This window comes from Colobus angolensis, unplaced genomic scaffold (assembly GCF_000951035.1).
Source record: "Colobus angolensis palliatus isolate OR3802 unplaced genomic scaffold, Cang.pa_1.0 Scaffold78, whole genome shotgun sequence".
Classification (NCBI taxonomy): Eukaryota; Metazoa; Chordata; class Mammalia; order Primates; family Cercopithecidae; genus Colobus; species Colobus angolensis.
The window spans coordinates 7852128-7865868 of NW_012121598.1; the positions used below are offsets into that span (position 1 = coordinate 7852128).

The window sequence follows — 13741 nt, forward strand, 5'->3', positions numbered from 1 at the left end:
GCTAGTATGTTGTGTTTCAATTTTCATTTGTTTCAGGAAATATTTTTATTTCTTCCTTAATTTCTTCCTTGACTCAATGGTCATTCAGAAGCATGTTGTTTAATTTCCACTGTATTTTTACAGTTTCCCGGGTTCCTCTTGTTACTGATTTCCAGTTTTATTCCACTGTGGTCTGAAAAGACACTTGATTTTTAAAAACTTGTTGTGAGTTGTTTTGTGTCATAACATATGATCTATCCTGCAGAATGTTCCGTGTGCTAATGAGAATGTCTATTTTGTAACTGTTGGATAAAATGTTCTGTAAATGTCTGTTAGGTCCATTTGGTCTATGTGCAGTTTTTTTTGTTTTTATTTTGTTTTTTTTGAGACAGAGTCTCACTCTGTTACCCAGGCTGGAGTGTGTTGGCATGATCTCAGCTCACTGCAACCTCTGCCTCCCTGATTCAAGAGATTCCCCTGCCTCAGCCACCTGAGTAGCTGGGATTACAGGTGCATGCGCCACCATGTCTGGCTAATTTTTGTATTCTTAGCAGAAATGGGGTTTCACCCTGTTGGCCAGGCTGGTCTCAAACTCCTGACCTCAAGTGATCCACCTGCCTTGGCCTCCTGAAGTGCTCAGATTACAGGAGTGAGCCACCAAACCTAACCTGTAATTTAAATGCAGTTTTAAAATTTTCTGTCTAATGCTGAAAATGCAGTGTTGCAGTCTCCAGTGTGATTGTATTAGTGTCTCTCTCTTTAGATCTGATAATGCTTGCTTTATCAATTGGTGCTCCAATGTTGAGTGAATATGTTTAGAATTGTTATATCCTGATAAAACGGATCCTTTTATCATTTTATAATGTGCTTCTCTCCTTACCATTTTTGACTTAAATTTTTTTTATCTGATTAAATATAGCTACTCCTGCATGCTTTTGGTCTCCATTTGCATGGAAAAATCTTTTTCCATCTCTTTACTTTCGTCTTATATGTGTCATTACAAGTGAGATGAGTTTCTTGTAGGTAGCATATAGTTGGGTCATGATTTTGAATCCATTCAGCCACTTTACCTCTTAACTGGAAAGTTGTAATCCATTTACAATATTATTGATATGTGAGGGCTTATTTCTGTGATTTTATTATTTCTGGTTGTTTTGTATATCATGAGCTGGTGTTGGCAGCTGATGGAATGGGCTGGGTTAGGCCAGTCCCCAGGCCCACAGGTGGCGTATTAGGTGGGTGCCCACTGTGGTGGTAGCAGCAGGTTCAACAGGACTGACATCAGGCCCCCAGGAGTCCTCAGATGTCAACAATGGTGGACTCAGCTGGGCAGTCCCCAGGTCCCTGGATGGCATGCTTGGACACAGGATGTGGAGCCAGACTGAGTGGACCTGTTCTCAAGCCTCCTAGTGGTGTGTGCAGGTACTGACTGTGGCAGGAAGGGGAAGGGTGATCCTCAGGCTTATAGCAGGATGTTTGTGGTGGTGGCGGCGGGGCAGTGGCCACACTGCAGCTCTGGTACTGTAGAGGGCAAGGTTGTTTTCAGTTGCAGCAGCCACACCCAGGAGACTATGAGCCTGCGCTTCACTCGTGCATTGGCCCTGGCTGCAGCAGCCTGCATCAGGCCACCGCAGGCAGTGGAGTTTGTCCTCGGGGAATACGAAAATGCATACCAGCTCTACTACTGGGGCAGCAAGGTCTTTGCCAATGGCTGGGCACTTCAGCCCTGTAGGGAGCAGCCAGCTGTGGTGGTGGCTATTGGGCGGTGAACATCAATGAGGTTCTAGAGATGTGGGGATGCAAGGGCCGTAGGGCCTCTCGGCAGGATGCACTTTGGTGGGGGCTAAGCTCTCAGTGTGGTACCTTGCTGTAGATGCTTAGGGCTTTGGGTGGGGGGATAGTGTAAGCTCTCTCTCTGGAGCAGTATCTTTTGTGGTCTCCAGGCAGCTCCCTATGTTAGTCTTGGGGTCTGCGAGGGTCTAGAGGCTTTCCTGTGGCTAGGATGCAGGAGTTTGTGGTAAGAAAGTGGACTTCTGGGAGTCACTCATTTAACCCTTCCAGGCCCCCAGAAGATCCTGGCCAAGTAGGCTGCCTTGCTTCCCTCTCCTCCCTTAAGTGTTTCCTGTCCTTTCTCTGTTTAATTCCTGAGTTCTCTCTTGAATGATCTGGCTGAGGTGTTACCTCCTCACTATTGTGGCTCTCTGTGGAGGAGCTGAGTACCAGATGTCTCTAGTCAGCCAAGTTGAAGCCCCTCCTCTGTAATGTTTTACAAATAAGATGAAAAAGACTCACAATCTGCAAACATTTAATCCTAGCTTAAGTACAAAGCCTTTACAAATGAAAAAAAAAATCAAAGATTACAAGTCAATTTCTTTCTGCATATAGTAATAGTTGAAATGTAGAGAGATCAACTTCAGAAAAAATACACGGAAAAACATACCACTTTAATAAGACAACACTGCAAATTAAATCAATAGAAATTAGGTAGATCCATTTATTTTTTAAATACAAGTATAATTTTGGAAAGGGTATTTGACAAATTCAGCATTAACTGCCAACTCTATAGACATGTTTAACAAAAAATAAAACAAAAAACAAAACAAGGCATTTACTCTTGGCCCTTTTAGTACAGGCGAAGTGTCCTATTGCATCACAAGTGCTAGTGATGCAGTAATAGATCCAAGGGCATAATATTAAATGTTTTTTTCAACTGCGATTTAGTTGAAAAATAACATAATACAAACATATATTAATGACTATCAAGATCACCAGTGATCTGCAGAATACCTAGAGGCCTACTTACTTAGAAGGTTGAAACTTAGTAAAACTGTATTCAAGTCAGTGTTTTTATTCTTAGATTAACAATGACAGAATGAGATATCTTTGATTCCAACTTTATAAGGTGTGGTGGGGAATTGAGAGGAGATATTGGGGAAGACTGGCAGTGTGTGCTGAGTTTGACTTGGGAATGTGGCTCAAATTAGTCAATATTGATTAGGATATTGTTTTAGAAAATTTTAAATATGTCCTAAATTGTGGCATATTGAAAACGATATTAAGGAACAATGATTCATTAGCCCTAAACACAATTTAATGAGTGCCATCGATGGGCTTAAGAAATAAGCAGGGATGGGGGATGGTGAGGCAAAATGAGGTGAAAGAGAAAATGTAAAGTGGAAAATATGCTTGAACATTGGAGAATGTGAAAAGGCCACCAAAGAAACTGCTTTAGTTATCACTCAGAAGTGCTCTCTTCCCATTGGCTACCTGCTCCTGATCACCCAAACACCAATTTTAGAGCACAGAAGCAGTAATCCCCTTTATCTGCAAATTCACTTTCTGTAGTTACCCGAGGCAACCCTGGTCCAAAAATATTACGTGGAAAATTCCAGAAATAAACAATTCATGTATTAAATCACAAGCCGGCTGGGCATTGTGGCACATGCCTATAATCCCAGCACTTTGGGAGGCCGAGGCGGGTGGATCACCTGAGGTCAGGAGTTCGAGACCAGCCTGGCCAACATGGTGAAACCCCATCTCTGCTAAAGATACAAAAATTAGCTGGGCATGGTGGCAGGCACCTGTAATCCCAGCTACTTGGGAGACTGAGGCAGAATTGCCTGAACCCAGGAGGTGGAGGTTGCAGTGAGCAGAGATTGCACCATTGCACTCCAGCCTAGGCAACAGAGCGAGACTCCAGCTCAAAAAAAGAATAAAATAAATCACAAGTCGTCCCGAGTGATGACATCTCATTATCTCTTGCTCTGTCCTGCCTGGGATGTGAATCATCCCTTTGTCCTGCTTATCCACACTGTATACTACCTGCCCCTTAGTCGCATAGTAGCCGCCTTGGTTGTCAGATTGAAAAAACACAGTTGATAAAGGCTTCAGTACTATTAGCCGCCTTGGTTGTCAGATTGAAAAAACACAGTTGATAAAGGCTTCAGTACTATCTGAGGTTTCAGGCATCCACTAGGGGTCTTGGAATGTATCTCTTGCAGATAAGGGGATACTACTGTGTTACATTTCAGCTTCCATAAAACTTTAGTAATTTGGATTAAGAACACAAAGCTGATTTAGTAAAAAGTATCCATAAATATTCAGAGGTATAGTTTTGTTTCATCAAGTAAAAAGAGCAACTAATTCCAACTGTTTAAGTAGTAACAAGTAAAGGCTTCACCAGGTTTTCCTTGATGAATAGTTAAGACGTATTTTTAGGTCATCAGCACAAGATTATTGAAAACTTGTATGCTACAAACATGCTGCTTCCACTCATCAAAACAACCCAATAATCCTTACTATTCCAACTTGCTGAGAACCATGTCAGATGTTGCGTTCAAGAATGAAATGTTCCTCAAAACTGTTCTATCAAATGTTGTAGCTATTGGACATAAAACAAGTAATTTATTTCAGACTTGAGTTTTCTTGAAGTATTTATCATCAACTTCAGTTTATTCCAACATTAATTTATGATAGGACAGTTATTAAGATTAGCCATTTCTCAGACTGTAACTCTGAAATAATAAGAAATGGACAATTAAGCTCACTAGTCAAAATCTTGATTCAAGTGGTGACACAATAGCTTACAAATGTCTTCAATAAACTGAGCTTTGAGGCAGAACAAAAAAACAGAAAAATCTAAAACCTCTCTATCCCAAGCACCAATAATGGAGGCTAAGCAATTATATCTACAAATCTGTAACGACAGGTCTCTCCTAATGAAAAATCCTGAGATTTAAGCACTGTGACTTACAGAAGGCAGGTTGGCTTAATGAGGAAATTTACTTTTAATAAAAAGACAATCAGCAATATTTTATTTTGGGCACTTAGCATTTCACAGATCCTCAATACGTTTTGAGGTAGGTCAAATATTAATGGTGTATTTTACAAACAAAACTCAAGCAGTTGTTTTGTTACTTGTCCCAAACCACAGGAGCAGTTCTATCATGGTCAGGAATAACATGGTCTCTCGGATCTTTCAGATTAGTCTTTCATGTGTGAATTTAATGGTAATTACTTGCAAATATTCATAGAAAAACCAAAAGACTAGATATAGAAATTCTACTCTGGGATATTTTAAACTTCTTAAATTGATCCTATAATGAGTATATACTTGCTCTCGTTACAAATATATATATAACTGATCTTTACAATTACAAATGAGCACAGGAGTGACTGTGTTGCTTTTCTACCTTTTGGGGTTAGTACATCAGGAAGATAATCAGCAAGCTTTCCTCAGAGCACTAGGCAGCCTTTAACTGGAGGTGCTATGTTCGAGGCACCATTGAGTATGACTTGGGATCACAGCAGAGCCGGTATACTGATGGAACCAGGATTCAGAAAAGATGCCTGGATCCAAAAAGGGGAGGCTCTCTGCAAGTCGAAGATGAAGAGAAAAACAGTAACATCTCAAGCTACTGATCCTGAGTATCATGCTACAGCATCACAACTACTTGTGACAGGAGCTCCTACAAGAGCAGTAAACTTGTCCCAATAAAGTCTGTTAAGTTCTGACTAACTAGATAAGCCACAAGTAAAACTAAACTGGTATTTTACTAAAGTGACATCCACAGAAGCAAATATCTACACATTTTTAATAGGAGTTTTACCTGTCATGTACATTACTCTCATTGTCAAAAGCCTAATTCAATTAGCTTGTCATAATCCCTAAAATAATTTACCAAAATTCAGCTCATTTTGACATAGGTTCTTGAGCCAGTATTCTGAACTGTTTCATTATAAAGTTCCTTTTATTTAAACAATTGTAGAATATTAGTAATAATAAAGGATCAAGAATAGTTAACTTGAGCCTAGGAGTAAGGTTGCAGTGAGCTATGATTGCAGTACTGCACTAGAGCTCAGGTGATACAGCAAGACCCCATCTTAAAAAAAGAGAGAGAGAGAGAGGTTATCAACTGAGAAATTAGAAGGAAAATGCCATTATTGTGTTATACAAAAGAGTAAGGATATAGACACCTATGCTTCCATATACAACAAACAGCTCAATACCATTTGAGTCAAAGAACAAAGGGGGAAAAAAAACAGGTGGCAGGGGGCATGGAATGCAGAGTATTGAAGCCTTTTACTCTAGTGTCTCCAAAATTGAGTGTGGAAGTAAAAAGTTTCTACAGTTAAAAAGTTCATATAAATTACATGAATTGCAACTTTCATGAAAATCAAAATGAAAGGTTCTGCATAGGACAAAAGATATGCCTAAGCAACATATCATATTTGCACAAGGCCACTGAATGTCATGGATATTAGGAACAAATGAAAAGCTTAAGTCTATCGCAGATTGAACTAAGATTTCAGTTTGGTATTCTATAAGCCCGAGATTGTAAACTACTCATTATACAAAAGCTATAATGATTTACAGAATTTTGTGCAGGAACTCTTGTGCTTCTGGTTGGCACATTATCTACTTTTTAAGTATGTGAAATTAATACAGACATTTGTGAGAGGTTGTGCAAAACTACTGTATTTACAAAAATGGCACAAAAGTGAATTCAACAGTCAATGCACATGCATACTTCATTCACATCTTCAACAACAAAAGGTATTCTAACTCTACAGAACTGAATTATTAGCTTCAATGGCAGCTGTTAAACACTAGAGTCACATAAGTTACACCAGAATGGGCAAATATTGCCCAAGTAAAATTCTACTGTTAAAGCTGAAACAGGTTTAAGGCCATTCAAGTTCAAGCACAGAGATACAAATCTTTCAGAGCCCCATCTAGTTGTGTTTGAAATATGTGACCTTTCTTCTAACTTGTGGTCTTAAACTTCTGTTTTACAAAATCCAAAAGGTAAATACAGAAGAAATCAATACAATAGAGATTATATTAAATAAGAGTAACATACAAAGCTATAATTAAGATGAAGTAATGAAAGCCAAAACATTAAAATTTTAAAACTTGCTTGTTACTTGTTAGAACCAGTACTACACTAGGAGTTAGGTAATATATACAATTTTTTTCAAGTAGTTTACTTATGTTGCTCTAACATGTCCTCTTCACCAGTGCACTGTTAAACTAATCAAAAACTCTACACATGTATATTCTACAATAGCAGCACACACTACTGCTACCTGCAAAGCTGTCAGTCTCAAATGACTTAGTGAATGAAAGGAAATAAAAAGTAGATAAGTAACATATTAAAGAAATAATGGGAATTAGCAGATTCATGCAGTTCAGCCTTTTAATCAGCCAGCCAGCTTGCTAGCAACAAGGGATGGTTTCCGTTGAGGAAGGTCCTGCGGAGTGGGAATGTGGTCACCAGTGACCTCCGTCTTATCTGGAGCTGCAGCAGGAAGTTGCTTGTTCTTCATTTTTGCTTTAGCCATGTTGTAATCCCCAGAATCAAAATATTTTTGCTATAAGTAAAAAACAAACAAACAAACAAAGAACAATTCAGATTAGAGCTTAGCAATTACTGATTTAAGATGTCGATGCAATCCCATACTATCAGCATAAGGTTGGTCTAAAAAAATTTAAACAGGAATATGAATTAGATGAAACAGTCTCTGTATTGAGTTCCAGCATAAGTCAACAGCTGAGAAGCCCCCCTTCAGACCAGGCACAGCGGCTCATTCTTGAAATCCCAACACTTTGGGAGGCCAAGGCAGGCGAACCACTTGAGGTCAGGAGTTCCAGGCCAGCCTGGCCAATATGGAAAAACCCCGTTTCTACTAAAAAAAACCTACAAAAATTAGCTGGGTGTGGTGGCGCACACCTGTAATTCCAGCTACTCCAGAGGTTGAGGCATGAGGGTCACATGAACCTGGGAGGTGGAGGCTGCAGTGAGCCGAGATTACCCCACTGTACTCCATCCAGCCTTGGCAACAGTTAGACTGTCTCAAAAAAAAAAACAAAAAACAAAAAACAAAAAAACCTCCCCCTTCAGGCTTTCTTAAACCATTCTGGTTCTAATAAAGAACCATCAGGACTAATATAATATTAAGCTATTTGGGAAGTCCCAGACTCAGTGAAATAAAAACCTTTCATTTATTAATGGAACAACCAGGTTGAAACACTTGCTTCAATTATTTTATAAATAAAACACATAATTTGCCTGGGCATGGTGGCTCATGCCTGTAATCCCAGCACTTTGGAAGGCCAAGGCAGGTGGATCATTTGAGGTCAGAGGTCAGGAGTTTGAAACCAGCCCGGCCAACATGGTGAAACCTCGTCTCTACTAAAAATACAAAAATTAGTCGTTTGTGGTGGCGTGTGCCAGTAATCCCAGCTACTCCAGAGGCTGAGACATGAGAATCGCTTGAACCCGCCAGGGTGGGGAGGTTGCAGAGAGCTGAGATTGTGCCACTGCACTCTAGCCTGGGCGACAGAGCAAGACTCTCTCAAAAACAAACCCACCCCCCATAATTACAATTATTAAAACTATTACTTATAGTTTCTGGTATTCTGTCATTTAGAGCAAGTGTTTCTGCAAGAATTTAAATCATATTTATTTGAACTAGAGCAGTTCACCAAAAATTAAGGTAAAAATATAAATATTAGAGTAATGAAAGAAATAAACTCACTAGAAATTACTACTTAAAATGCACATCCCTACTCCACACCTCCTCCATTTTTCACATAGAGACACGAAGTATGACTACTGCTTTTTTTAGTTGCCCTTTACCACTAACATGCAAATTGTGATGACAGCTAAATATCAACCTTAATACAACAAATCTACTTGACTTCTAGAGTGAAAACATAAATTTGCCTGGGTTCTGACTTACACCTATCATGCTGAGCCCACCTTTACTGAGTGCCTGCTATACGTGAGGCACTATGTGAGAGCTAGAGTCAGATACAAAGATGGGACAACAGTCAAGTAAATCAACGATTATAATACTGCCTTAAGTACAAACGGTGCTATATGGTGCTCAAAGAAGGGGACTCTAATCTCAGTCTTGGGTTGGCCAAGGAAATAATCCAGATATGAAACAAGGGCTTGGACAAAGGGTGAAGGGGAAAAAAACATAGTATTTATGGAATCTTATGCTAATATCTTCAGGGATATTTCACGTGATAAAACAAAATAGCTGGGAACTCACAGCTTAGTATAAGACTGTTGAGTGGCCTCAGGAAAGTCTCATTGGCTGCTTTCCTCCACCATTCTTTGATAAGCCAGACCTGGCCTATGGCCCAAAGGCCTAAGGATAGAAACTGCTTTAATGTATTACTGTGTATGTACCATACAGAACAGTAACAAGGAACCCTGGACCAGGCCTATGTAAAGCTTTCTGCAGCTTCACTTCTGTATGTTTTAAAACGAGCAGACAGAAAAACCTCAGAATTTTGAGGCACTGTATTATATTAAAAAGCTACTTCTGAATTTTGTAGCCTCTAGAGGAGAACAAAGAAGCCTGCCAAATTTCTTATTTTGTCAAGAGCACATACTGAGAAATTTAACACACATGTAAATTTTAGGCAGATTTCCCCCCAATGTAATAAATCCAGTTTCTAAAGTGAGCAATGTTATAGTAAGCAAAAGTTCATCACAAGGGGATCTCCTTTAACTGTAGATTAGGCTACTCTGTTTGGGGGAAAGGAATTAAATTTAGTATGACTAGAGATAAAACTAAAATCAATGCTTGACAATTAGAATTGCCCTAAAAAGGAAAAGTTTACTGCAAAAGGCAGCAAATAATCAAACAGAGATTCAGCAAATATAATAATACAACAAAGATGTCAGAGAAAGAAGTTAATGCTTTAAGATAGAGAAGTGAACTAAATTAATGTTTCTCAAACTGGGATCCACAGATAACAATGATGATGATATCAGCTGTCTTTAACAATCTCTAAATTTCTCGAGTTTGTAATGAAAACATTTAAAAATTAATTATGATCTAGATGACAATCTTATAAAAGCCTTCTCTCACCCATATTTACAGGCCATACTTACATCGGCATTTACAACTACACTGACACTAAGTCATCACCTAAACTGATAATGTTCAACTTTAAAGCCATGTTTCTTACAACTGGATTCTCTCTTTTCTTGGGACTTCATAACCCCTACAAATATTAAAAAACAAAACAAAAAACAAAAAGAAATAAAAATGTAAAAATGGGCTACACAGCTTCTTGATATCCCTCCTAGCTCTGATCATCTATGTAGTCATGCATACATGGTCATATTGTTAAAAGCCTAATAGTAACATTAACCTCATAACAACATTAATGAGTACAACACAGGAAGGGACCTATTATAATCATCACATCTAATCAAACCTTCTCAAATTAAGAAGCTACTTAAAGATGCTAAGATAATTTGTCAAGTTTGCTAACTAGTGACAGAGGAAAATTAAAACCCAGAACCTGTGATCGAGTTTAAAAAAAATCAAAACTTCATATAAAAGAACTTATTCACTGATATTCTGTTATGACATTAAGGAGCTCACTTCTCAATTTCTATCTACTTATTTCTTGATTCAGTGGCATTTTCTTCCTTCTCAACTATTTATATCTACAACACCAACTCCAAGATACAATGTATATGAAATCTGACTTAAAGGTACTTAAAAAGTAATAAATAATTGAAGCTAGAGAAAAATTAAAATGACAACTGCCCAAATATTGGAAGAAAGCCTATCAGTCAACGTTATGCTGAAGATGAGCAAAGAAAACACTTCCTAAACAGTAATAATCAAGTCAAATAATTTAATAGCCAAAGATTAAATAATTTATCTCATAACTAAAAACACAGTTGTCATTCTACTTTTTCTATTTATCCCGTACATTATGATCTTTATGTTCTAAAATAACCACATAATACTCTATTTTACTGACTTCAACTTATTTAATCATTTCTCTGCTGTTGAATAGTGGGGTGCTGTTACTAATTATAGTTATAAGCTATAAGGAGGATCTTCCAATTTGGAAGACTTTTTCCTTGTACTGAATTATACCCTTAGATTTAATAAGACATTATTGATTTGAAGAACATTTTTATAAACCTTAATCCATACCCCATTCTGAAACGAGTAATAATTTTTAATGTTTAAACACAACAAAGAGCGTATTAGTTTCATTCAACTTCAACCTTAGCAACAGGTATTATTTTAAACATTTTTGTAATTTAGTTATATAAATACTATGATGTAATTTACATTTCATTGATTTCTATAATGTATAAACATTTTTCTGTTTATTATATTTCCTGTTAAAATCCTTTATCCAGGAGCACCTTAAGTGTTTTTCTTGTATACTTAAAAGTTCCCTTTTGTATATTTAAAAGTTTTTGTATGTATTTTAGATATTTACTATCATTTTTGTAATAACTTCCCTACTTGATTATATATTTCATGGTACAGGAGTTTTACATCTTTATAAATTTGGTGTAATTATTTCTTGTCATCCTGCTATTTTAAAGCTGTGAATGTTATTCTTTTATGTAAGATTAAAAATACCATTCTATTTTTTGCCACTTGAAAACAATCCATATGTAACTAGAGCTAATACACACACACACGTTTTTTAAGCAAGCAGCCGATACCAGTATATAAATGTATTTAAGGAGAAACATGATTTAGCATCTCATTCAACAATTCTCTTCTGTAAGTAATATTTCATCCTTCCCTGTATAGTAAATAATTTGAATATGCTTAAGCTGAAGATGGAACTAATTTTTTATGGCAAAGGAAGGGGTCACAGGACAATACTTTTAGGGAACAAACAGGTCAGCATTATCTCAATCTCATTATTGAGAAAAAATGGTATCTACCTCACAAAACATGGCAAGAATTTGAAAATAATATCTTCAGTAATTTGAACTATGAAAACGAAAATGTTTAAATTGTATTAGAGTAAATCTGACTGTGAAACATATTACATAAAGGAGACAGCTATGCTTTTATAAGTGATCATTTCATCCAAATAAGTATTTTAAGCTTTTGAATGTTGTGTGGGAATCATCTGCAAAAAAGATGTAAGTTTCAAAATATGGGCAGAAGGATAAACACCAGCTTCTGGATAGTGGTTGCTTTTGGAGAGATAAGGGAAAGGGCTCATATTTACATATAGGGTGGGTTTCAACTACATCTACAACATTTTCTTTCTTAAGAAAGATAAAACTGAAACCAACATGGCAAAATATAAACATTAAATCTGGGAAGGGTACATGGGTTCTGTTATATCTGCACTATTTCTACATGCTTTAAATAGTTTATTATTAAAAATGCTAAAGTGGTACATTCTCATAATGCTTATTTATAAACTGCAAAATATTGGAAAAACCCATTACAGATACATATACACACATGTACATACCTGATAAAGTACAACGCTATATGCACAAATAGTCATTTCACAATCTGTCAGCATACTGAGTTCGTAGGGCTTAAGTATTTGGAAATTACCCATGAGAACTTACCCCTTTCTGCAAACGTTTCCTTAAGAAATCTGAACCTCCAGGCTTTTGTCCCAGATGAGGATATCTTGCTTTTAATTTTGCTTCTTCTGCTTTCTCTGGACTAGTCACTTTATCTTCCATTTCCTAAAATAATTTCAAATAAATTACTTCTCTATTACAACTCAGTTATTTAAAATAATTCACCTTTAAAAATCTGGATTCTGAATTCTAGTTGTTAAATGCCAAGTACCACAGCTTCTGACTAAGAAATCAAACCCAGAAGCCTTTAAAACATCTCTATCTTGTTTTTCAAAAGATCCATGTGATAGCTCTATTATAGCTGTGATGCATGTGTAACACCCCACACACTGGATAAAAATATCAAGATAGCTCAGCTCTGAAGTCTTGCTTGCCATTACTTTTCCAGTCATGTATAATACATTTATAGTTAGTCACCTTCTATGGAACTCTTCAGTTCTTTGCCTATATTTAGAGAATCATCCTAATACTGTTAAAATATACAGGATTTTTTTCTATTTATGTAAAATTATGATTTGAAGTTACTGAGATTCTTTACTAAAAATTAACAGCAGCCTACTCATCAGTACATTTTTCTTGAATAAATACAGATGATCCTGATATTTGTTTCTTTTTATAATAAATTTTTAATATTTTTATTATTTTAAATAATACAGATGGGGTCTTGCTATATTGCCTAGGCTGGTCTTGAACTCCTGGGCTCAAACAATCCTGCCTCGACCTCCCAAAGTCATAGGATTACAGGCATGACCCACCATGCCTGGCCCATCCTGATATTTTTAAAGAAGAAAAACACCAGTTTTTGTCAATCCTCACATCTATGTATATCACTGCCTAACTCTCCCCCATGTTTAAAATGACAAACTCTGTTCATGTCAAACATCCTATTCTTTAATATATCAAAAACCTGTTTCCTGTCAGAACTATCAATTCTTCAGTCTATTCACTTTGAACAACAGTTTTGATTTATTCTGCTTTCTTTCAAAGTGCTATATTTTATAGGGAAGGGGTGTTTATTACTTCATGGCAAGTACTGCAGAAGAATGAATCAAGAAAAACAGGCTGGGCACGGTGGCTCACTCCTGTAATCCCAACACTTGGGGAGCCGTGGGCAGATCGCTTGCGGCCAGTAGTTCAAGACCAGCCTGCAATATGGACAAAACCCAATCTTTGTAAAAAAGTTTAAAAATTAGCCGGGCCATTGGTATGTGTCTGTGGTCCCAGCTACACAAAAGGCTGAGGCAAAATGACTGCTTAAGCCTGGGAGGTTGAGGCTGCAGTGAGGCATGATCACACCACTGCACTCTAGCCTGGGTGACAGTGAGACCCTGTCTCAAAACAAAACAGGAAAGGTTAAAAAA

The 13741-nt window shown here is 37.2% G+C and overlaps 1 protein-coding gene across 1 annotated transcript in view; it reads right to left on the reverse strand.

Moving 5' to 3' along the window:
* Positions 1–2408: 2408 nt before the first annotated feature.
* The window catches only part of ARPP19 (cAMP-regulated phosphoprotein, 19kDa), a 22253-nt gene continuing 10920 nt past the window's right edge, over positions 2409–13741 (reverse strand). The window contains exons 3-5 of the mRNA XM_011928638.1: positions 12363–12485; positions 3884–7353; positions 2409–3827 (exon numbers count right to left, since the gene is read on the reverse strand). Coding sequence (XP_011784028.1) covers positions 7183–7353; positions 12363–12485 — 294 coding nt within the window. The 3' untranslated portion in view covers positions 2409–3827; positions 3884–7182. The remainder of the gene's footprint in view (positions 3828–3883; positions 7354–12362; positions 12486–13741) is intronic.